The sequence below is a fragment of the Martes martes genome (assembly GCF_963455335.1).
Source record: "Martes martes genome assembly, chromosome: 10".
Classification (NCBI taxonomy): Eukaryota; Metazoa; Chordata; class Mammalia; order Carnivora; family Mustelidae; genus Martes; species Martes martes.
Window position 1 is genome coordinate 56,471,209 of NC_137898.1, and position 27,042 is coordinate 56,498,250.

The window sequence follows — 27,042 nt, forward strand, 5'->3', positions numbered from 1 at the left end:
TACAAATGTCTTTTATTCAGGGTGATTTCTGAGTCACGTCAAATTAAAAAAATAAAAAAGCCTTTTGAATGGGGCATTTTAGTGAGATTCCAGTTGTGTCAAATAGTGACAGTTTATGTTGATGGTGAATTTTGGACTGCCATCCCAATTTTATCCCTCCCTTGGATGCTAGGATGCTGGTTTTCAAAGATATGGAATGAATTTGTAAAGACTTTAAATGCTTATATCTATTAATTCTCGTATCTGTGTCATTTGTCTGGGTCAGTTTCAGTTGATTCATTGTTCTCCTCACTTACGAACCTTTTTTCTACTTAGTTTCACGACTGGTAAATAGGAACAAATGCCAGACATTATGTATTTTACCTTGCTGGATGCTGATTTTTTTTTTAAATTTCTCTGTTTTCAAGCTTTATTCTGAGACTTGATTAGATTGCAAATTGGTTGATCTTGTCAGGTTTTGTTTTTATACTGTCCTATGTGAAAGCAGAGCATCTGGTACTCATTTTGCCTCACTGTATGGTCTCCCTCTATCTTTCTATCACTATTGTGATATTGTGACATAGAGATTACTCTATAGATAAAGCTATCAGAATAAATTTTGAAAAATTCCGGTATGGCTGCTCAAAAAGGGTTAGCTTCAAGTATTGCCCCAATTTTTTGTGTGTGGTTCTTCCTCCAATTTCGGGTAGAGTTGGTCACACATGTTTAGGGTAGATGAGCTAGAACTAATTAGTTCGTGCATGAACTAATTAGCATTAAAGTAAGTTTTTAATACAGTCCTTCTGAAGATCAAAAGAGTTCCCTCTCTGTGCAGATTTCTTCTCTTTGGTATATTGGTTGACTGTTTCTAATTGTTTTATTCTCCCAAGAATCCCAGCTCCAGATCCTGAATTTAGGAATCATGTTGAATTCTGCCTGGGTTCTACCTTTCCCTAATGTGTTTTGATAGCTTTCCCTAGGCAGTAAGCTTGGGGATAACCTCATTTGGTTCCCATCCCTCAGGTTCCATTGCCCCTCATTATCTGATGTTCAATATCTGGAGTGCCTTGACTTCATTTATTTTATGGCATTTTAGTTCTTTCATGCAGGTCCCTTTACTCTGGTTTGTCCAGAAACATATGTCCCCATAAAATCCTTTAAATTCAAATTTAGAAAACCTAAGCTATCTGAACTCTTATATCTGAGTCTTCATTATACAAATTGTGAGACATTTTTCCTTACTACTCTTTGGTTGAGTAAACATACAGAGACACATGCATACACACACACACACAAAATGTATCTACACAGATTGCCATCAGAAACCTCAGTTGAGGATAAGCCTATCCAAAAGGATACAGAGTGGACTGTAGGTTTACTCTTTAAGGTGTTACCTTTTCCTTGTATTCTTTAAATGAGTTTCATTTTATCATGTTATTTTCCTTACATTATTAAGTGAAAATATGTCCTAAGGAAATAGAAAAGTCTGTGAAAACTATATTCCAATCTAAGAGACATGGAAAGGCCCACATACTGGAAGCAAATTCTCATTCTCCTTCCCCACTACTAAGTAGCAATAATGACCAGAGCTGCATCTCCCTTTTTCCCCCCAAATTTTTATTATAAATATTTTTAAACAAACAGAAATTTGAAAAAATTACACAAATACTCATCATGTTTACTCAGTCCCTTGATTCTCCACTTAACATGTTATGTTTCCTTTATCTCATATCTATCCTTCTGTTCATCCCTCTATCATTTATCCATTCATCCTATTTGTTTTTTGATTCATCTCTCTCTTACTGACACCAAAACTTATTCAGATAATCTCAGTAGGTAATTAATCATTTCAATTGGCTCTGATTATTCCATTTTAATTTGCTAATGAAATGACTATAAATGTGTGGTGATTTTTTAACTGTGTATTTATGAAAGGGTGTATGTTACTGATGACACAGAGAGTAGAATATTTGGGTCCACTACATCAAAAACTAATGAAGTACTCTATGTTGGCTAATTGAACATAAAAATAAAATAAAATAAAAGGGAAAATAAATTATTCATATCTATTCTGTTATTTTGCATATATACTCCAACATTCAAGTAATGAGGCAAGTGTAATAAGTAATTGATGTTGATTTATCTATATTGGATAGAAATAATTGATATAATATTACACACTTGTTTTTTGAGTGTTTAAGTGATATCTAGGGAAATCTGGGAGACTTTTTAAATTGGCTAGGAACAGGTTAATATTGTTATTATTTATTTAAATAATGAAATAGGGGTTGATATTATTCTAAATTTTATTCCCTACTATATTTTCTGTAATAGATATCATTTAATAAGTAAATGTGTAATTCTATTTTTAATGCAATTAATTTTTTCCCTATGGAAATAGCCTACTACATGGAAGACTTATTGCCAGATATCAGGCATAAAACAGTGAAAAAATTTAGATGTTGCTCTCAGGAATCCAGCAATTTATTTGGAAGATAAATTTAAATATACATTGTGTAGCAGGCACCTGGGTGGCTCAGTCACTTAAATGCCTTCAACTCAGTCATGATACTGGGGTCCTGGGACGAGCCCCCCATCAGGCTCCCTCCCTGCTCAGTGGGGAGCTTGCTTCTCCCTGTGCCCCTCCCCCCTGCTCATGCTCTCTCTCAAATAAATAAGTAAATATTAAAAAACATATATATACACTGTACATATATGTAAAATTGCATAGAAATTTGAAGTGTTTGAATGTGTGTTCTGTGAGTGCAATTGAGGAGCAAATAAACTAGGCTTTATCACCAGAGTCATTCAAAGATAGTTTCCTGGGAAGTTAATATTTGCTTCAATTGAAATTAGTGGGCATGGGGATTTTCTTGATAAGGAGAAGAGTGTGTTCTGGGAGGATTATGAGAGAGAATAATCCCTACAGAGAATCACAATAATTCTAGATAAGTTGCATATCTGACCAAAAAAAGGGATCTCCAATTTTTCTTCATAAACAGACCTGTTGATTAAACTTCACAAAAAATATGGCAGAGTGTTTTGCTTTTCAAAGATTATCTTCACATTTGGATATATTTTGAAAAAAAAAAATATATATGTATATTTTATCACATTTTCTCTTGTAGAAGGATGACTAGCCCCTCATCTTTTGGGGGCTCAAATAGGCTCAATAAAAACTCCCCAGTGAAGCTTTCTGGCACATTAAAGACACATAGTGGAGGGAAAAGAAGAGAAAGGGAAAACGTTATTACTCAGTGCAGGGAAGTGGGGCTGGGGCAATATGACATGAATGTTTGCCCTGTCTGCATTCTGAACCAGCTGAGAATTAAGGCAGTTTAAAGCAAATAATTTATGCAACTGATAAATTATTGAACACTACACCTGAAACTAATGATGTACTATAAGTTGGCTAATTAAATTTAAATTTAAATTTTGAAAAAAAGAAAGTTAATATAAAAAATATAGCAAGTGCTTCATTTTAAATATATCTTTATTAACAGTAGAGTTGCTGGGGCACCTGTGTGGCTCAGTGGGTTAAACCCTCTGTCTTCAGCTCAGGTCGTGATCCCAGGGTCCTGGGATCCAGCCCCACATAGGGCTTTCTGCTCAGCAGGGAGCCTGCTTCTCTTCCTCTCTCTCTCTCTCTCTGCCTACTTGTAATCTCTGTCTGTCAAATAAAAAAATAAAATCTTTAGAAAAAAAGAAAGAAAACCTTGAATTATTAAAAAAAAAAAAAGTAGAGTTGCTTTTGAAGGATGTTGCTTTTATCTGCATAAACTTTGCTTGTATTTTTATTTGTAATGAAATCTAGACATACTTCCCCAATCAGTCACAGTCAGGGCTTTATGGCTATCCATCTTTGAACAGGTGTTTACCCAGGTCAGATTTATGGCACAAAAGAGCTAGCAGAACCGGAGCCCCCTAAAGGCAGCTGGCTGTAGGATATGAGAAGATTTCCCTTTTTAATGAGAAAATATTTAAATGCAACAGAGCCTCAGAGGAGGAAAGTCTTTGTACCATTTATTATCACCACTGCAACTCCCATCACCATTAATCATCACTACCACCTACTAATGTGATTACTATGTTATTCTTTCTATTTAACACTACAGCCATGTATTGTAGCCAATTTATTAAGCTATGTATAGACATCATGATATATGTACTACTAGTATCCATCTTTTAAAGTATAGAAAACTTGAGATCATAAAGATTAAATATGAAAATGGTTCTATGATCAATACAAAGCCAGCCCTGAAACCAGGTCTTCCTCTGCAGCATGAGGTTCATCAGATTTTATATAAAGATGCTCATGTAGGCATTTACAATAAAAGGAAGCATTGTCTGTTTAGAAGCCTCAGCCACTTAGTTCCCCAGGTTTACAGAAGAAGACTAAAAGCCTTGGATTCAAAGTATTCTAGATTATTTTAGTAATCAGAGATATAGAAATATAAGTCCACATACCTACCTACATATCAATGTATCTGTGTGTATCTATTTATTTAAATCTTTAAAAAAAGAAAGAAAAGAAGAAATAGGGTATGGAATTCCTGATATTTAACATATTTGTCTTATGATTTGACTATCTATGGAGTAGACTCCTGATATTAATAAGACTATGATTTACTTGCAATTTACACATCATATAAGGGCCTTTTACATTACCCTGAATAAAAGAAAACAGGGACTTTAGTCTTTGAGAAAGGAAACTCAGGTCCTGGGATAAAATTCATTATATAGCATTATAATTTTTTCCTCTTCCATTCAAGTTGACATATGAAATCCCCCAATTCTAAATATGTTCACTGAGAAATCCTCAGTTGCTCTTTGTTTGATTTGGGTAAATCATATATCCTATGAGCTTTATGAAGAGATCATAAACAACATAAACATCATATGCAAACATCAGTGGTATAGTTGATGGTCCAGGAAAGTCTGTAACCACAGACTGGTCAGAAAAGACTAATGATAGGAGAAGCGATAGTAAAGGGGACAAAGTGACTCATTATATGGTCTGTTTTGACTCATGTCTGGTGTAATCGTTCCTTCATTAATCATCAATGATTGCTAGTACTAATTTCACAGATTCTATCAATTAAAGAGCAACAGGGAATTTAATTACACTGCTTGACATTGTTACTTAGCTCTTCATGTTCATTTGGAAATGGAAATCCCAGGCTTAGTTTGAAAGGCAACATTACAATAACAACTGTAATAATAAATATAAAATGACTTTTTATTTGTCAAATAGTAAATAGCCTGGGTGGTTCAGTTAGTTGAACGTCTGCCTTTGGCTCAGGTCATGATCCCAGGGTCCTGGGATCCAGTCCCTCATCCGGCTCCTCGCTAGGCAGGGAGTCTGTTTCTCTCTCTGTCTGCTGTTCCCCCTGCTTGTGTTCTCTCTGTCTGACAAATAAATAAAATTAGAACAAAACAAAAAACAACAACAACAAAAAAAGAACTCTACTGTTCAAAAATGTGGGGCTATATAAAGTTTAATCAACTTCATGCTGTGAAGACTGATGTCTTCCCTATGTAATCTGTAATGTTTAGTCCCACAAAATTACAATGAAATAATCACGATTATGACTCTAATACCCACAGACTCTTTCATTATTGGTTTCCAAGACTAGTCCTCTAGCGACTGCAAAACTCTCAAAGGCTGTCATCTGTCTGGTCAGTGAGACTCCTCTAGAAGAACAAAAAGAGATATTCTCACTCATGATCATTGACAGCCAACCCCATGGGGCATTAATTTTGCATAACCCTCCTGAAAAACCCAAAGGCACCAGAGCAAGAAGTAGGAGGCAGCTGATTTGTCTTGTCACCATCTGAAAGCTGAGTACAACCCAGGTAAAAACCAGTCAGATAAAAAAAATAGGACTACATGATACAGGCATTTCTACTCCAGAGAAAAACAGAGGAAGAATTAAAAATGTTTAACAGCATGTATAGCAAATTTAGTGACCAATGAATGGACGCCAACTATAGGAGAAAAGCAGAGTCAGGAAGGTCTCCTGCTGTGCCAGTCTTTACCTCAGAAGCTAAACTGTAATTGTATCTAGAGGGTCTCCAATATAGTAAGGTGAGTAAAAGAAAGGTGGCGCTTAGGGAATTTAAAATGGAAACCATTGACAAGAACATTTTATGGACTAACTGGTGCATACAGCTGAACAAAATATTTTGGAAATTTAAAAGATACTTAAGAGCAAAAATGATGATAAATGAAGTAGGCTAAATTCTGAAATAGTGTTTATTTTGTTGCTGGTATAGAAATGTGTCTGAGAGATGTAGCTGGATGCTTTGTTTGAACTTCATAAAGTGAGAGTAACAAAGATCAGTAAAACTAAAAATCAAGGTTTAGTTTTTAAAACGAAAAATCAAGGTTTCAATGGTCCAAATTTTCAAATTTGTCTTTGCATATCAATCTGATCACATTCACAGAAATTGATTTGTAATAGGTTCAGTAAGTGTTTTCAATCTAAAATAGCAATATGCTTTTATAGAGGGTTTTATGAAAAAAGAAAATTTTCCAATGAAGAGAAAAAACAAGCTTGATAGAGCAAAAGATATTTTGGAGATAGAATCAGAGCAATAAGTTTCTACTTTTCATTTGAAAATAAGTTTCTTTTGTACTTTTTTATTTGTTTAGTGAAAGTGTAATCAAAATAAGTACTTGGCATGTTTCCAGCAATTACTAGGTGGTGTTTATGCAGTGGAGAATGAATGAGATATAGAACAAAGTGTCACAACTGTAAGTTCTATTATTTCTTTCCCTAGCTTTCTGTTCTTTCTTCTGAAATCCTACTCTTTAAAGCACCTTTTGAATTTTGAGATAAAAACAAATATTATTGCGAATTCCATGTCCTCACCCTGATACCTGAATCTGACACAAAGTTTCCTACTATAGATTGTCATAAGATATGTATCACATATTTCACACATAAACAAAGAGTATTTTTTATGCTCAACCTATTGAAAATAACGTTGACCACACTTAAATTACAGCAAGTTTAGTGACTGAAAATGTTAGTTCAGAATAGGACCAGTTTCCACCCAACTACTTTCCTTCTCCTTGGAATCCTGGGTCTGGAGGCTGCTCATGTCTGGATCTCCATCCCCTTTTGTCTGGTCTACCTACTGGCTCTGATGGGGAATTTTGTCCTTGTGTTCATCATCAAGATGGATGCCAGTCTTCATGAGCCCATGTGTCTCTTCCTCTGCATGCTCTCTCTGAATGACTTGATGCTTAGCACCACTGCCCTTCCCAAAATTCTCAGCCTCTTCTGGTTCAATGACAGAGAAATCAGCTTTAATATTCTTCATCCACTCTCTGTCCGCCATGGAGTCAGGATTTTTATAGGCCATGGCCTTTGACCAGTATGTGGCCATCTGCAACCCTCTAAGGCACTCCACCATCCTTACACATGGAGTGATCATGGCTTTGAGTTTGGCCATTGTCCTACATGGATTTATCCTGCTGAGTCCTCATCCTTTCTTACTGATCAGGCTTCCCTACTGCAAAACCAATGTCATCACCCATACCTACTGTGAATTTATGGCCCTGATCAAATTGGCCTGTACCAATACCAGGATCCACAGACTCTAAGGTTTAACTCACCTCCCCTTCAGGTGGGCTGGACTTCATATTGATAATGTGCTCTTATATTCTCATTCTTCATGCTGTGTTTCAACTTCCATCAAAGGAGGCTAGACTTCACCTTAAGCACACGCAGCTCTCATGCTTGGGTCATCCTAGGGTTTTACATTCCCACCTTTTTCTCCTTCATCACCCACAGATTTGGTAAGAACATGGCTCTTCACATCCACATCTTTATAGCCAACATTTATCTTCTTATCCCTCTGATGATGAACCCTATCATCTATGGTGTCAAAACAAAAAATATCAGGGAAAGATTTCTTAAAGTCTTCACAAACACATGTGTTTGATATGTTGTGTTTATAAAGTTTGTTGTTGTTTTGTTTTATTTTGTTGTTTTTAGTTTTTCTTTTTGTTTTAACAAACACATATGTTTGATATGTTTTATTTGTAAAGTTTGTTGTTGTTGTTTTGTTTTGTTTGTTGTTTTTAGTTTTTCTTTTTGTTTTAATTAGCCAGCAAGACAGGTGGATACCATGGAATTATAGCCTTGTTTATATTCAATTAAATCACTACTACCTAAGAAGACAGAAATTTCCCAAGTGAATGTGTCATACTTACTAAAAAAATTTGTAATTAATATATGGAATACAGTAGGTACCAACACTTATATACTATTTTGTGAAAGACATTACTATTTTTAGCATAGGGCCATTTCCTAATTTGTGTTCCCAACACAAACTGCGCAACACCTAGAATTAAATTCAAGATTTAATTAAGTTACTTATTATGTTTCTTCAATGACAAATGTTTTCTCATTCCATCTTTCCTTAACACAGGCACACTCAACCTGGAGTGGCTAACACATTGATGACAGTATAGGTTTGTAGGGAGTCAGCAATTTTTCTCTTGCTTGTAACAGTTAATAATCTAGGACTTAAAAGTAGAAGAACTGAAAAGGCAAAGTGTGTCTCTGAAATTTTTAAATTTTCTTCCATTTTAAAGAAACTGGGCTTATAATTGAGGCTTAAATTATCATATATTGTTTTGTTTTGTTTTAGCTTATCATATATTCTTTAATTTTGTGTAACCAATGTAGAGGTCAGCTCTACATATAAGTAGAGTTCTTCTATATAAGTCAGCTTTGGCCACAGCTAGAATTTAGGAGCTGCTTTGCTTCAAAAATAATACATACATTAAAAATTTTTAGTTTGGGAAAAAGCATAAAACAAAAGAAAAGCAACAGAAACAGAAAATCTGCATACAATTTTCCCATCCAACAAGACTGTTACTCATCAAAGTAGCTTTTTAAAACTGAAGTTAGTTTTGAGGAGAAATGCAGCATGTTATTAAATTGGTTTTATGTGATATAGATCATCTCAATTTATTCACAATGACCATATGGCAATGACTATATAGTTTTCCTGACAATGCAACTGAAATATTTTTTAGAAAATGTGAACACTGAAAAGGTAAAAGAAAAAATATTTGTTTAGAAGTGTAAATCAAAGGGTGCCTGGGTGGCAGAGTTGGTTGGGCATCTGACTCTTGGTTTTGACTCAGGTCATGATCTCAGGATTGTGAGATCAAGTCCCATGTCAGGCTCCATGTTCAGCATGGAGTTAAGACTCTCTTCTTCTACCTCTCCCTGCTTAAGAAACATAAATATATCTTTAAAAAAAATAAAGTCTAAATCTAGCATACTGACAACAAACACAATGGACATTTTGTTAGTCTTCCTTTCATGAAACTCTGTGGTTTGGAGTGTACATAAATTTTGTAATTTTCCATAATGTGGACAGTATACTTACTTTTCTTACTCTAGAAATTACCTTTTATTTTTTTCTGTCATTCCTTATATATTCTTTTTTTTTTTAAAGATTTTATTTATTTATTTGACAGATCACAAGTAGGCAGAGAGGCAAGGGAGGAAGCAGGAAGCAGGCTCCCTGCTGAGCAGAGAGCCTGACGTGGGGCTCGATCCCAAGATGCTGGGATCATGACCTGAGCTGAAGGCAGCGGCTTTAACCCACTGAGCCACCCAGGCGCCCCTCTGTCATTCCTTATATATTCTTAAAAGTCTCTCTCAAGTTAACTAGTGTGACCAAATTGTCAATCCTTTTATACCTTTTACCATTTTTATTTGTAGTTGAAAAAAATATTAGGGAAAAAAGGAAATATTAGAATCAAGAGAATATAGGTAGTTTTAAAAACTACTGAAAATGGAATATTTATTTTAAATGATATTCTACACTAACTCAGATTTTACTTTATGACTATGAATGATTGTTAGGAATAATGTCAATGTTAATATCTAATTCCTTTTTGATTTCCACAAAATATTCATTAGTATAGGTATATTGGACCTTATTAAATTCACTCTCTGTTGCTAGGCATTCAATTTCTTAAAAAAAAAAAGTTATTTATTATCTATCTAGTTATGTAAACTTTACTTTTTAGGTCCAAAGCAAAGTTGAGAGGAGGGTACAGAGTTCCCATATCTCTCTGCACTCAAATACACATAGCATACCCTACTATCAACATTCCTCATGAAGGTGATGCATTTGTGAGAGTCAGTTACCTTACAGAGGCACATCACTAGTACTCAAAGTCCACAACTTTCATTAGGGTTAACCTTTGGTGTTGTACATTCTGTGTGTGTTGACAAATGTATCATGACATGTAACATGTATCCATTGTTTTAATATCATACAGAATGATTTCACTGTAGTAAAAATCTTCAGTCCTCTACCTATTCATCCTTCCCTTCCCCCAGGCCCTGAAACTGAAACCACTGGTCTTTTTACTGTCTCCCTAGTTTTACGTTTTCCAGTATGTCATGCAATTGCAATCATACAGTATGTAGCCTTGGTTTCTTTCATGTAATAATATGCGTTTAAGTTTCCTCTACGTTATTCCATGGCTTGACATGCTATTTTTTTTAAGTATTTATTTACTTGACAGAGAGATCACTAGTAGGCAGAGAGGCAGGCAGAGAAAGAAGAAGGGAAGCAGGCTCCCTGCTGAACAGAGAACCTGATGCAGGGCTCGATAAAAGGACCCTGAGATCATAACCTGAGCCAAAGGCAGAGGCCCAAATCACTGAGTCACCCAGGCGCCCCAACATGCTCTTTATTTTTAGTGCTGAATAATATGCTACTATCTGAATGTACCATGGATTATTATAATTATTATTATTTTTTTAAGATTTTTTATTTTTATTTATTTGACAGACAGAGATCACAAGTAGACAGAGAGGCAGGCAGAGAGAGAGGAGGAAGCAGGCTCCCCGCGGAGCAGAGAGCCCGATGCGGGGCTTGATCCCAGGACCCTGGGATCATGACCTGAGCCTAAGGCAGAGGCTTTAACCCTCTGAGCCACCCAGGTGCCCCTATAATTATTATTTTGTACCACAGATTATTTATTCATTCACCTGCTAAAGAACTTGGCTGCTCCCAAGTTTTGGCAAGTAAGAATAAACATTCTTTTTTTTTTTTTTTAAGATTTTATTTGCCCATTTGACAGACAGAGATCACAAGTAGGCAGAGGAGCAGGCAGAGAGAGAGGAGGAAGCAGGCTCCCCGCTGAGCAGAAAGCCCAATGATGTGGGGCTCAATCCCAGGACCCTGGGATCATGACCTGAGCCAAAGGCAGAGGCTTTAACCCACTGAGCCACCCAGGCGCCCCAGAATAAACATTCTTATTGTTTATATTGTTATAAACATTCATGTGCAGATTTTATGTGGGCATAAGTTTTCAACTCTTTAAGTAAATACTAAGAATAGCAATTGCTGACTCATATGGTAAGAATATGTTTAGTTTTGTAAGAAACCGCCAAACTGTCTTCCAAGTAAGTGTACAATTTTGCATTTCCACAAACAACGAATAAGAGTTCCTATTGTTCCACATCGTCCTCAGCATTTGATATTATCAGTGGCTTGAATCTTCCCCATTATAATAGATGTATTACACTATCTCACTGTTGCTTTAATTTACAATTCTCTATTAACAGATAATGTTGAGCATCTTTTCATATGCTCTTTGCCATCTGTATATCTTCTGTGGTGAGATGTCTATTGAAGTTGGGTCAATCATTTTCTTCTTGTTGAGTTTCAAGAATTCCTTGTATATTTTGTGTAACAATCTATTACCAGATATGTCTTTTCAAATATTTTCTCCCACTTTGTGACTAGTCATCTTATTCTCTTGACAGTGTCCTTCATAGAACAAAAGTTTTAAATTTTAATTGGAGTCTAATTAATCAATTATTATTTCATGTGTGGTGCCTTTTGGTGTTGTAAAAACTGATTGCCTAACCCATGGTCATCTACATGTTCTATGTTATCTTTAGGAGATTTTAGTTTTGCCTTTTACTTTTAAGTCTGTGATCCATTAAGAGCTAATTTTTGTGAATAGTTAGAATGTGTGCATCTAGAATTTTTTTTTTTGCAGGAATTCAATTTATATTTAAGTTTATATTTAAGTTTATTTATAGTTATAGTTATATATATTTAATTTTATGGAATTTATGTTTAAGTTTATGTCATTAAGAATTACTGTATCAACTACTATTGTACATATTTTTGTTTGTTTGTTTTTTTAAAGATGTTATTCTTAAATAATCTCTACACCCAACCTGGGACGTAAACCTACAACCCCAAGATCAAGAGTCACATGCTCTACTGACTGAGCCAGACAGGCTCCCCTATTCCTTCTTTTAAAGTCAGGTTTACTAGGATACAATTTATGCAGTGTAAATTTAATTCTTTTTAGTGGGCAGTTCTATGAGTTTGTTTGTTTGTTGTTTATTTATTTATTATTTATGTATTTATGTATTTATTTATTTATTTTAAGTAGGCTCCATGTCCAACATGGGGCTTGAACTCATGACGATCTCTGAGCTGAGATCCAGAGTCACATGCTTTACCAGCTGAGCCAGCCAGGTGCCCTTCTTCTATTTATAAGCAAATTCTGAATCACTGTATTACTTTTATTACTTGCATTACTTGTACCATATTATGCTTCAGTTCAAAGTTATATGCATACTGAACAATCTTTAATGAGATGAGCCATTTTTTTAAAAATGTATAGTCCATACAGAATTACTCTCTTTTGAATTACTTGTAGATATCATTTCATTAACTTTTCTGTTTGTTTGAATTGATTTCTCTTCCATGGTCCACATTTCTTTGTACATTGAGGAGTTTATCATTTCCTGTGCAAGATATATGCTCTACAAATCTCATTTTTAAGAAATCATGATTGTGTTTTCTTTGCTATAATTGTTAAAAATAATTTCTTAAATGTCAGGTACTTCTGTAATTTCATTTGATAATTCCTGCCTTAATTTTTTTATAACTAGCCAGCAAGATAAGAAGATAGGTATCTATCTATTTATATAGATGCATATATAGTAGAGAACACAGATTATGATATATGAAATTAAATTCTATAATACAGTCTAAGATATTGTATGTACCAAACCATTTGTTGCTTTTTAATACATTTAAGTTTTCGGAATAATTTAGCAGAACCTTCTTTTTCATATGTAATTTGGGGTATTTTTGCATATAAATAACCTGTTGTGCTGGCACCATTAGTTACATGAAATAAATTTGCCCTACGGATTTAGAAAAACCACATTTGTCATATACAAAATTATTACGTATATTGGGATTTGTCACAGGGCTCTTTATATTTTATTGTTCTTGTTGGAAGCAGTGCTCTTATTTAAGAAACCATAGCCTATTTCAAGATAATGAGATAGTTCTATGTTTTCTTCTAAAAACAATATTTTCTAATTCACTAATTGTATAAACATTATGAAGCTGATTGTTTGGGGAGGAGCGTGTAATATAGGATGGGCATACATATTTCCCTAATTTGGCTACATTTTCTTTGTTGGAAATTCCATTCTATACACACATTGTTATAAATCATATGTGGATTTCTCCCCCCCTTTTTTTTGTTTGTTTGTTAAGGTACAACACAGATAACATAAAATTTACCATAACCATTTTTAAGTGTATATTTCATTGGAATTAATACATTGACATTGTTTGTAACCATCAACACCACCCATTTCATGCCTCTTTTCATCTTGTAAAACTAAAATTCTATCCCTAAGATATAATAAATCCTCACTTTTTCCTTCACCCAGCCCCTAGCAACAACCAAATATATGATTTCTTTTTCTTTTGTTCCCTACGCCTTTGGTTTCTTATTTAGTAAATCCATCGCTAAATCCAATGTTATGAAGCTTTTTCCTGACTTTTTTCTCTTAAAAGTTTTATAGTTTTAGGTCTTTTATATATTTTGAGTTAATTTTCATTTGCAGTCTTAGGTAAGGATTAAACTTCATTCTTTTCCATGTAGATATCCAATGTTCCCAGAACTGTTTGTTGAAAAGACTGTCCTTTCTTCATTGAATCATGTTAGCACAATTCTATGGTTGTGAACAAATAAGAAACATATACTTTAGGGTTTCACCTAATAATGATATGTATACCTGCCTCCAGTTTCTGACACAGGGGTCCTAAAACTCTTGTAAATTTCTAAGTGATTTGAGCATTAGGAATATCTTTTGCTCCTAGATAGGCACTGGTCACCAGAAAGACTAAACCATAATTAGAAGCTTGGAAGTTTCATCCCTGAACCCCAGCCATTTTCCCAGATAGAGGAGAGGGGCTGGAAATGGATTTAGTCATTGATCATGCCTAAGTGAGGAAGTCTACATAAAATATCCCAATCGTTTTGGGTCTGGAGAGTTTCCAGGTTGGTAAACACATCATCCACCCACGAGGAGATGGATGCACTCCAACTGTAAAGGAACAAAAGCTCATTTCCTGACCTTGTCCTATGCATCTCTTCATCTAGCTGTTCATCTGTATCCTTTATCATATCCTTTAATAAACTAGTAAACATAAGTAAGTGTTTCTCTGAGTTCTGTGACCCACTCTAGCAAATTAATCAAAACTGAGGAGGACAATATAGCAAGCTCTGACTTAGAGCCCATCAGTCAGAAGCACAGATGACAGCCTGGATTTGTGACTGGCATCTGAAGTGGAATGGGAGCAATCTTGTGAGACTGAACCCTTAACTTGTGGGACCTGATGCCATCTCTAGGTGGATAGTGTCAGCATTGAGTTAAATATAGGACATCTAGATGGTGTTGCAGAATTGCCAGGTGGGAGAAACCACCCCGCATCTGGTGTCAGAAGTGTTATGAGTGAGGTGGTAGTATAAGAGTAAAGGAGAAATACAAGAGGGAGGACTGAGTTTTTCCTAACACAAACGTTAAATCCCATTTGGTTATAATGTGTACTCCTTTTAATATGCTGCTGAAGTTGGTTTGCTGGAATGTTATTGAGGATTTGTGCCTCAATGTTCATTAACAGATATTGTCTATTCTGTTCTTTTCTTGTATCTTCTAGAACACCATATGTGACTTTATCTTTATTCTGTTTCACTGATCTATTTTTCTGTCCCTGAACTGATACCACACTGTCTAAATTATCCTGGCTTTTAATTGTTCTATTATCTTGTATTGATTGCCCTCCAGGCACCTCAAGGGGGCAATCGAATCTTTTGCCTTTAGTGTAATGCTTACTATAGGTTACTTATTTATATTTTGAATATATATTTCTTGGATTGAGGACATCTCATTGTAAACTTAATTTCTGTTGATTTTTAGTCATGAATGGCTATTTAATATTAACAAATGCTTTTTCTGTACATATTGATGTGATATAATTATGTTTTTTCCCCTTTTCTGTTATATTCATTGATTATCAGATGTTGAATCAAACTTGCATTTCTGAGATAAATTTAATTGACAATAGTTTTTATCGTTAGCATTGAGAAGTCTTCTATAAAGAATAATTTATATTTATATGCTTATTTGGGTAATCTATCTTTTTACTCTTTTTTTTAAGATGATGTACTGTATGGTGACTAACATAACACAATAAAAAAACTAACATAAAAAAAAGATGTTACTTATTTATTTGAGAGTGAGAGAGAGAGAGAGAGAAGGAGCGGGTGGGGGGGAGAGGCAGAGGGAGAAGCAGGCTCCCCACAGAGCGGGGAACCCCCCAATGCGGGGCTCTGTCCCAGGACCCTGGGATCATGATCTGAGCTGGAGGCAGATGCTTAACTGACTGAGCCACCCAGATGCTCCCACTCTATCTGTTTTAAGACCTCTATGAGTTCTGAAGCTTGACTTTTTAAAAAATTTATTTATATTGAGATACAGTTAACATATAACACTGTATAAGTTTAAGGTGTACAGTTGTTAATTTGGCACATTTACATGTTGCAGTATGATTACCACTGTAGCATTAGGTAACACCTTTAATAACATCTTTTTTATTTCTTATTTTTTATATTTTTATCTTCTTTTCCATTTCTATATTCTTATCTTTTATTTTTTATCTCATTACCACTTCTTTTTTGGTGGTAGGAACACTTAAAATGTAATCTCTTAGCTACTTTGAAGTTTATAATGCAACATTTTTGTCTATAATCATTATGCAGTACATTAGATCTCCAGAATATATTACTAGTTGTAACTTTCCATTGACATTTTGTTAATTTTTAGAACTTATTGCTAAGTTCTAAATTTTTTCATTCATTTTGTTCATATCAAAGCCTCACTCAAACCAAATTTCATTATAAACGGATATTATGTGACAGAGTAATTGTGAGTGTAATTTTGTACTCTCTCTGGTACCATTTATACTTCTCAGAAGGGAAAGAAACATCTGTTGTAGGGTTTGATACCCTGGGACTAATCTGAAATTAGCCTTTCATGTGGGAATACTTCAAATCTCTGAGTTCCTGGTTTTGATTCAACAACACCATCAATCTGGAGGAATAGACAGCTCGTCTATGTTTGCTCAAGCTTAAGAAAAGAGAGAGGCAGTGATGGGGGACTATAGTATATTAGTTTGAGGGAGAGCTTTTGAGACCTTAGGAACAAATGCTCAAAATTACTTCAGACTCTTGAGACTCAGCTGTGCTGAAAATAAACTGAGAGCATGAAGACAAGGTGATCCCTCTGAAGATAAGTTAAATAATTCTTTGAATCGCCTCATTGTTGACAGGTAAATCAGTGTAAACCCACCATGAAGAACTAACCATTTATAAAGTTAGATGAGGATGCTCTTGAAGTTATCCTCAACCATCCTTTAGAGATTTTGGCCCACAAGTCAGCTGATAACAACTTTGGAAAAAGAAGTGTATGCAGGTATATTCTCTGGGCTTAGGAATAATTTAATAAGAACTAACATACTAACCATTAGTTTCATGGTGAATTAGTTTCACAGTGAACATCTGGCATTAACAGAGGTGTTGGAATAGAAAATTAGCATTATTTTATGGATTTTGCATGGGCCGTATTAGTCAGTCCATGAAACCACAGTTATAAAGTAAAAGAAATCAGAATGTATGTCCTTATTGCTTCTGAGTACGCTGTGAGAATCACTTATAATAAAATTTGTGAAAACCTTTAACAGGAGCTTTCTTTTTAATTTTATCACATATTGTAGTGGAAAAAAGGTGAAATTTTGGAGTGAAACTAGGGTGTGTTTTCCCCTACAACATGCTGATTGTGTGACTTTGGAGGAATATTTAGCTTATATAAAGCGTGTTTCTTCTTTTATAAATTGAGAATAATGGCAACCTCACCAGATTTTATGCAAATCAGCAATTGGGCACTGGAAATGACATTTGCATTTTGTGTGGTACATATAATGATATCAAAAGGTAGCAAGTGTTACTACTTTTAAATGTTGATGTTGTTTGATTGATTTAGAGCTCAGCAGTCCTTCTTTCCCAAAGTGTATTCTAATTTCTTAGGTGTGGTAGGAAGCTCATGTACCCTAGTTAGTACTGCAGTATATATTTTATAAAAAAGAAAGATTTAATGATTTAATGAATAATGTATAGAATTGTGAAATTGTTAAGTTGTCTACCTGAAACTGATATAACATTGTATGTCGATTACACTTCAATAATAATAAAAAGAGGCTGTGTTCTTTAGCAAGTAACTTCTCCTCCCTGGGAATTTTGTTAAACAAATTTAACAGTTATCCTTTTGGGGATAGATGATAGATAGATAGATAGATAGATAGATATAGATGATATAGATATAGATAGATATAGGTATAGATATGAATTACCATGAAAACATGGACAACCTGACCAAGTCATGTTTTTCCAGGAATCCTAAAAAATCCAGGGAGCATAATTTTTTGGGTGTGTCAATGAGTTGTTTCTCTTTTAAAGCTATTGTACATTTAAGTGATCAGATGCTTGTTCTTTTATGGCCAAAAATTCACTAGGGCAGCAAATTTCAAAAAGCATTGTAAAAATGAAAATCTTATTGTCATTCAAAGCATTGTAAGTATGGAAAGTTTATTATTCCTTCATGTCCTGCTTTCAAAAATCTCTATTTAGAATTAACCTCATGCAAAAAGTCTCCAAGATTATTTTGGAATAGTACTTTTTAGTGAAGGCAATTTTATAAGTCCCCCAACCCCCTGTCCTGTTGCCTTGTTAAAGAGAGGAACCTGAGTTATTTACTGAAACTTTTTCTCAACCTGGCTATCACAGACAGAAAGAGAATAGTGTCAGGCAGAATACTGTGGAGTTGCTGTGCCTAAGGAGACACTCTGTACTCCAGCTAGTTCTTAATGAGATTAATAGCTGGCAGTGAATAATACAATACTTGTAATTTCAGAGAAGCTCATCAAGGAGGACTTAAAATGTTAATAAATTTGCTTAATTGTATTTTTACACTAAGTAATTCTACTGTATATTTATCAGAGTATATGTGCTTTTGACTGCACCAGGGACAAAAAGGGAAAGAAAGCAAGAATATATCTTCATATAACCAGAATCACCATGCATGACTTTAACTCCACTGCATTCACCAATCCTAGTACCTTCTTCCTGATGGGCATCCCTGGTCTAGAAGACTTGCATATGTGGATATCCATCCCTTTCTGCTCAATGTATATTGTTGCCCTCATGGGAAACATATTCATCTTTTTCATCATCAAAACTGAGACTGTTCTCCATGAGCCCATGTTCTATTTTCTTTCCATGTTGGCCATCACAGACCTCATCTTGTCAACCTCCACTCTTCCCAAGATGTTGGGTATATTCTGGTTCAATTATCATGAAATCAGCTTCCATGCCTGTCTCACTCAGATGTTTTTTATCCATGCTTTCTCTGGGGTGGAGTCAGGGCTTCTTGTGGCCATGGCACTTGACCGGTATGTGGCAATCTGCAATCCACTGAGACACTCATCCATTCTTACAAATTCTGTGGTGGTTCAGGTTGGCCTGGTGGCACTTCTGCGTGGGTTAGTACTAATGACACCACATCCCTTCCTGGTGAGGAGATGGCCGTATTGCCAGTCCAATGTAGTCCCCCACACATACTGTGAGCACATGGCTGTGGTGAAATTGGCTTGTGCTGACATTTCCATCAATAGTCTTTATAGTTTGGCAGTCATTATCTTAATTGTTGGGACTGATGTGATGTGTATCTTTCTGTCCTATGTACAGATTCTTCACACTGTGTTTAATCTCCCTTCTAATGATGCCAGGTTGAAGACCCTCAGCACCTGTGGGTCCCATGTATGTGTCATCCTCACCTTTTACATCCCTGCTCTTTTCTCCTTCCTCACCCACCGTTTTAGTAAGCATATGCCACGCCACACCCACATCTTGCTGGCCAACATGTATTTGTTGGTACCACCTATGCTGAACCCTATCATCTATGGAGTAAGGACCAAGCAGATCCGAGAATGTGTTCTACAATTATTTATGACTAAAATCAGCTGAGAATTCTGGGTCTTATTTTCTACTTATTCCCATCCTCCTATAATTCTTTGGTATAAATTTCTTGGAGTCTAGCTTTAGTGAGACCAAGCATTAGAATCTTAATTCTTCCTCTTACTATTTCTGGAAGTGGAAATTATATTTAATTTATCTAATAAACATCTGTAAAACAGATATAATAATACCTGTGTCATATGTTAATGGTTACAAAGTGTTTAGCACTGTTTCTAGGATAGTTTAAGTAAGATTATTTCAGTGTGTGAAGTAATTCTTGTGTGTGTTATAGGTTTGCTCACTGTCTTTATGAAATATGCTTACTAGTTTATCTTATAAAAGTAACCAAATAAGAACATCTATCTGACCTTTTTTTTTTCCGTAGAGGAATTTTAGACCAGATAATCCAAATGGCAATCTGAATTGGGTTGATTTGTACTCTCACTGTAACCATAAGGGAATGTTGGTGAGAAGTGGGCAGGAGAGAAAATGTTGGGTAAGCCATAGGGCTTTCACCTTGCAACTTATGAGAAAGGTGCATTTTAGGAACTCCCTTGAGAATGAATACAGATTATAAAATGAGTCATTCCCACTGCTAGTGCAGACATTGTGTATCTTTCACATTTGTAAACATTTCAAAGAATCAGAACTCTTCTTCATGAAATGAGCAAGTAAAATAAAATGATGACTGATTTTGCATTCATTTATCTACTGAGTGTCTAGTAAGCATCTGTAATGTGCTTAGTACTTATATGGCCATAGAAGACATGACAATAAACAAAAGAAGTAGAATTACTTCCCTTAGTGGAGTTTATAACCAATAAAGAAAGATGGTAAATGATAGTAATTAATATATACCTACTATCATAGAGAATTTTCTAGTAATATTTAATACTATAAATTTTAGTCTAATCTGTTTTTAGTTGTATCCCACACCTTTTGTTTGCTGATTTTCTATTTGTATTTCTATATCTTAAATTCTCCAAATATAATAGTGAATTTGACTAATGTGTTCTTTCATTCCACTAGTTTTTCTTCATGTAATCTGAAACTCTGCACTTAAGTGCATATACATTTATTATGGTTACATCTTTTTGGTGAATTCATTCTTTTTTTTTTTAAAGATTTTATTTATTTATTTGACAGAGAGAGATCACAAGTAGGCAGAGAGGCAGGCAGAGAGAGAGGAAGGGAAGCAGGCTCCCTGCTGAGCAGAGAGACGGATGTGGGGCTTGATCCCAGGACCCTGAGATCATGACCTGAGCCGAAGGCAGAGGCTTAACCCACTGAGCCACCCAAGCGCCCCTGGTGAATTCATTCTTTTATCTTTATATAAAATCTATTTTTATCCTTGACGCTATTTTTATTCTGAGTTCTAGTTTGTCTTATATTGATATAGTCACTTTAGCCTCTTTTAAATACTGTCCTCATGGCATATATTTTCCATCTTTTTAGCTTATATATGTATTTATATTTAAAGTAAGTTTTGGGGGGCACCTGGGTGATTCGGTCTGCTAAGTGTCTGCCTTCAGCTCAGGTCATGATCCCAGGGCCCTGGGATCGAGTTCCACATCAGACTCCTTGCATGGTGGAGAATCCGCTTCTCCCTCTCTCTCTCAAATAAATAAAATCTTAAAAAAAAAAAAAAGTAAGTTTTTGTACACAAATTTAGTTGGATCTTGTTCTTTTATTTGATTTCACTATCTCTATCTTAAATAGGTGTGTTTAGACCATTTTTATTTAATGTAATTAGTGATATGGTTGAATTTATGTTTATGGTTTTGATTTGTATTTCTTGTTTGTTGCTTTTCTTCATGCTCTCCCCCACTGCCCACTTTGGGACTTGAATAGTTTTGGTGATGAGTTTTAACTTATCTATTGGCTTTTGGCTATATCTGTTATAGGGATTTTTAGGGATTTTTTTTTTTTTAATAGGATCGCTCCAAAACATGGCTTTCCAGTTTGGGCACTATTACTATCTGTAGCCAAGTAATACTTTGATGTGAAGGTTGTTCTGTGTACTGCAGGATGTTTAGCAGCTTCTCTGGTCTATGGCTGCTAGATACCAGGAACAAAAAGTGGTATCTCTAGAAACTGTCGAATGTCTTATTGGGAGCAAATAGGACTGAAAACCACGGATGTACAGATTGCAATATACATACCTAAACACTCACAATTGACTTACAGTTAATATTTTACCACTTTAAGTGAAATGTAAATGAACCTTTCCTTTATAGGATCCTGTACGTCCCTACATGCTGCAGTCTGTGGTCGTATGTATATCTGCATGCACGAAAACCCCACAAAAGCTAATTAAAAGTTTTTTAAACAACGAGAGCAAGTGAGTCTCACATTTAACTAAATAATTATAAATTATGTTGCTCTTCCTTTACTACTGATCTCCTAACTTTCTCATTTGTGTAATTTCTCTTCAACCAGAATTAATTTTAGGATTTCATTTTGAGAAAGTTTGCTGGTGATGGATTCTCTCAGTTTTCTCATCTAACAAAGCCTTTATTTCATATGCATTCCTGAAATATATTTTCTCTGTATATAGCATTCTGGGTTAACTGGTATTTTGTGTCAGTTCATATACAGAATTAAAGAAGCCACTTATCCAATTGTCTTCTCTCCATGATTCTTTTCATATTCTGCAATTATCAGAGGTCACCTCTCATATCTCCATGATCAAAAAGACAGCATTTCTGATAGAATTCTAGCTGCATGTATCACCATGTCATCAAAATGGATACTGCCCTTGGGAAAAGAAGAAGGAAGGAAGGAAGGAGGGAGGGGTGGAGAGGAAGGAAGGAATGAAGGAATGAAGGGAAGGAAGGAGATAGAGAGGATTATGATAGGAATTTCAGACACATTCTCCAATATCAGCCTGCTATTTTTTCATCTCTTTCCTCTCCCTTCTTTCTTTCCTGCCTTTCCTCTCTCGCTCCCTTCTCTTTTTTCCTTCTTTCTTGATTTCTCTTTCTTTCCTTTTCTTTCTTCTTTCTTTCTTTCTTCTTTCTTTCTTTCTTTCTTTCTTTCTTTCTTTCTTTCTTTCCTGGCCAGAAAAGGAAACCTTCTCTTGGAGTTTTAGCTGCTTGTATTATTCTATATATATAACTTTCAGTTGGGTCTAGCAGAAAAACAAAGAAGAAATAAGAGGATCCTCCTCTTTATCTCCAGCTCACAGACAACTTTCTCCTGATCCTCTGACTAGTAAACAATGAGGTGTATCTTACATTTTTGTTCCCGGTACTACCTACTGTAGCTCTGTGGGATGCTTGCTCCCTAATCAGTAGAAGGAAACAAATAGTAAAATTTTCTTGAGAAACTACATGATATAAGTCACTTCTTCAAAATTTGACTCCCTATTTTAACTTGATTTATTTGTTGACTTTATAGAATTCTGTGGTAACTATTTTGTATTTTGTTCAGATTTTAGTTGTAATCTGTTAGGGAAGCTGGCTATAGTGGACTTATTTTGGCAAGACTGAAATATCTCCTTAATATAAAGTTTTAAGCATATAGTAAAAAAGAAATAAATGCTGTGGGAAAAATAAAGAAATGGAAATGAGGGAATATTGTATATGCAATGGAAGATATATTCCTATTTAGGGTTGTCAGGAAAATATCATTTAGTAGGTGATATGTGAGAAAGTATTTGGACACAGCAGATTTAATAAGGCAGACTGATAAGAGTATTTGAAGCAGAAGAAGTAGGAAGAAAAAAGCACTGAATTTTGTACTGTCCTTGAAATCTGAAAGAAAGGAGGAAACCAATATACTTGGAGAGTGATAAGGAAAATACAAAGATGAGAATACTAGTGGAAAATGTTCAAGGATATTTCACCCCACATGTAGAATAGCCAGGTAATGCTAATGTCTTTGGCTTATATTATGAGTAATAATGGCAGTCACTGGGAATATTTTTTTTTTTTTAATTATTTAATTTTTTATTTGACAGAGAGAGAAATCACAAGTAGGCAGAGAGGCAGGCAGATAGGAAGGGAGAAGCAGGCTCCCTGCTGAGCAGAGAGCCCGATGTGGGGCTCGATCCCAGGACCCTGGGATCATGACCTGAGCCGAAGGCAGAGGCTTAACCCACTGAGCCACCCAGGTGCCCCTGGGAATATTTTTAAAAATGTTTTTACAACTTTATTGATGTCTGACATACAGTAAAGTGAATTCACTTAAAATATACAATTTAAGATATTTTGTCATATGTATTCAACTGTGAAAGAATTGCAAGATAATAAATGTATCTTTTATTCCCTTAAATTTCTTCATGTGCCTATGAAGTACATACTTATTGTCTTTTGCTGAAATCCATCCTGTTTTCCCAAAAAAATGACAGTTCATGTCTATACATTAGGTTAGGGTTTTTGTTTTTGTTTTTGTTTTATTTCAAATCTATATAGATATAATTATACACTATGACTCTTTTCTTCTGGTATATTCTTTCTTCATTATGCATGTTATTTTAAGATTTACCCACATGTGGTATGTATCATACCTTTATAATGCTGAATAGTATTATATTATGTGGAAAAGTCTGAGTTTGCCAATTAAGTCATTATTGATAAATATTTGAATTGGTTCCAGTTTTTGGATATTGTGAATAAAGTAGCTTTGAATATTTGTGTATAAAACTTTCTGTGAACATATGCCTACCATTATCAAAGGTAAAATTACTTAGCAGTAATAGGCAATTACAGGAAGGTTGCAGGATACAAGGTTAATACACAAACATCAATTACTTTCCAGACTTCTGGGGAAAATTGTAGAGTAGGATGACCGTAGGCTCACCTCATCCCATACATACAACTTGATAACACTCACATCAGTGTAAATAAGCCAGAAAATGACCTGAAGACTGGCAGAAGAAACTCCACAAGTAAATATAGGGAAAATACCACATTTAAGAGAGTGGATAGGGTAGAAATGTAGACAGGAACTAACCAGACTTGTGGCGATATCCACAAGAGGGAGAGATGATGCAGGTCTAGAGAGGGGAAAGAAGCAGACCTTCACACCAGGGAGCCCACATGGGAAGATGAATCACCATAACAGCACTATAACACCAAGTTCTTACAACCAGCAGGACTTAAACCCAGAACTTTAAAAAATCAGTGTACTAGGTTCTGGGAAAGCCTGGAGGGTGAGAGTACACTGAGTCCTTGTCCGTAAAGAGACACCACAACAAACAACCCAAGGAAATACAGCATAGAAGCAATAGTTTGAAAGGTGTTTGGAACATACAGGAGGGAGTTTTTTATTAGTCTCAGAAAGTATCCTGGAGGAACAGAAATCACTGGGAAACTCCTCCAGGAACAGAGGAACTGACAGATGCCATTTCTCTCCCTGAGGGTAAAGGCATAACGACCTGTGGACTCCTTACCTGACTTCTAGCACTGCCATGTCCTCCACCCCATGCTGTGCTTCCATCCTCTCTGGACATCCTGCCTCAATCTGGGTGAAGCTGGTGCCCCACTGTATATATTTGAACAGATCTGCCTTTACCAATATGTGCTTGGTTAGAGCCCATACAGCAGGCAGTGTGCAAGCACGCACTACAGTGGTTCACATCAGTCCAAAGTGAGTCCTGCCCTGGAAAGAGGGTAAGATAACTATACACACTAGTTAGAAAGAGATCCAGCAGTGGGTTGGAAGCAGACAACTGATCTGATTGCAGGCCGCACCAACCAAAAAAAAAAAAAAAAAAAAGCTTCTTCAGGGGCAGCACAGAGAAAGTACCCTACATTTACTGCCACTGCATCTCTGCAAAATGCCTAGTCTGAGTCAACCCAAGTCCAAGGCATCCCCATACTGGCCCACTAATACCACAGAGACCAAAGACTGCCCACAACAGGCAAAGGAAAAAGTGGTTCCGCCACAACAGTAGGATACACACATCACACATAAAAGACACCCACAAAGTGCCAGGTTCCAGTGAACAGAGACACTGCATGGTGGGGCACTACAGGACCTCTTTTTCATATTACTTTCAAATACAGGAGATGTAGCTGTCTTTCTTAACACAGAGAAACACAGAGTTAAACAAAATGAAGAGACATAGAAATACATATCAAATGAAAGAACAGAACAAAATCACAGAGAGACACTTAAGTGAAATGGAGATAAGTAGTATGCCTGATAAAGAATTTAAAGTTATGATTGTAAAGATATTGGACATGAGAAAAGAATAGAAGACATCATTAAGATCCTTAACAGTAAGATAAAAAATAACCAATTGGAGATGAAGAATGCAATAAATGAAATTAAAAATACACAGATGAAATAAATAATAGACTAGATAAAGCAGAAGAACAAATCAGTGACCTGGAGGACAGAGAAACTGAATGTAATCAAGCTTACCAGATGACAGGGAAAAAATTATGCAAAATGAGAACAGACAGGGAACTCAGTGACAGTATAAAGAATAATAACATTTGTATTATAAGAATCCTAGGAGAAGAGAAAGAAAAGGGACTGGATTTTATTTGAAGAAGTAATAGCTAAAAACATCCTGAATCTGCAAAAGGAAACAGAAATCCAGATCCAGGATGCACAGAAATCACCAAATGAAATCAATCCAAGGAGGTCCACACCAAGACACACAAAATTAAGATGGCAAAAAGTAGTGACAAAGAGACAATTTTAAAAACAGAAAACAAAAGAAAGCAATTATATATAACGGAAACCCCTTAAGGCTCTCAGCTGATTTTTCAGCAGAAACTTTGCAGGCCAGAGAAAGTGGTCTAATATATTCAAAGTCCTAAAAAGAAAAAAATCTATAGCCAAGAATATTCTACCCAGCAAAGTTATCATTAAAAATAGAAGGAGGGGCACCTGGGTGGCTTTGTCCTTAAATGTCTGCCTTCGGCTCAGGTCATAATCCCAGGGTCCTGCTATCAGGGCCCACATCAGGCTCTCTGCTCAGTGGGAAGCCCGCTCCAACTCCCCCTGTTTGTGTCTCTCTACCTGTCAAATAAATAAATTTTTTTTAAATCATTAAAAATAGGAGAGATAGAGAGTTTCTCAGACAAACAAATTTAAAGAAATTTATGACTTCTAAACCAACCCTACAAGAAATGTTAAAGGGGACTCTTTGAGTGGAAAGACCATAAGCAAAAGTAAGGAAAATAGGAAGCACAAAGCAGAAAAATAACTATATCTGTTAAAATCAGTCAAGGGACCCATAAAATAAAAGGATGTAAAGTATGACAGTATATTACTAAAACATGCGGAGGAGAGGAGTAAGAATGGGTTCAAACTAAAGCTACCATCAACTTAATATAGATTGCTATATACAGAAGACCACATATAAAACAAAATTATAACAAATCAAAAACCAACATAGATATGCAAAAAATAAAGATAAAGGAATCCAAGCATATCACTACAGAAAGCCAACTTATCATGACAGAAGGCAGCAAGGGAAGAGAGAAGAACTACAAAAACAACCATAAAACAAAATGGCAATATATATACTCCTATCAATAATTACTTTGAATGTAAATGGACTAAACACTCCAATTAAAAGACACAGGGTGATGGAATGGATAAAAAAATCCAGGACCCATTTATATACTACCTACAAGGGACTCATTTCAGACCTG

The 27,042-nt window shown here is 35.4% G+C and overlaps 2 protein-coding genes and 1 pseudogene across 3 annotated transcripts in view; 2 read left to right on the top strand and 1 right to left on the bottom strand.

Moving 5' to 3' along the window:
- LOC308350874 (uncharacterized protein) overlaps positions 1 to 27,042 on the bottom strand; it is a gene marked incomplete at both ends in the record, with an annotated part of 62,698 nt that overhangs the window by 21,365 nt on the left and 14,291 nt on the right. The window contains 3 exons of the mRNA XM_080816338.1: positions 7,124 to 7,402; positions 7,485 to 7,560; positions 7,758 to 7,865. Coding sequence (XP_080672464.1) covers positions 7,124 to 7,402; positions 7,485 to 7,560; positions 7,758 to 7,865 — 463 coding nt within the window. The remainder of the gene's footprint in view (positions 1 to 7,123; positions 7,403 to 7,484; positions 7,561 to 7,757; positions 7,866 to 27,042) is intronic.
- On the top strand, positions 7,009 to 7,932 carry LOC308350133 (olfactory receptor 52D1-like; annotated as a pseudogene). Its single transcript has one exon. The product of its transcript is annotated as an olfactory receptor 52D1-like (transcript).
- On the top strand, positions 18,488 to 19,435 carry LOC308350069 (olfactory receptor 52E4-like; the record flags this gene model as incomplete). The annotated part of the gene is made up of 1 exon (XM_080815069.1): positions 18,488 to 19,435. The coding sequence occupies one exon, from the start codon at positions 18,488 to 18,490 to the stop codon at positions 19,433 to 19,435; it is 948 nt and encodes a 315-aa protein (XP_080671195.1).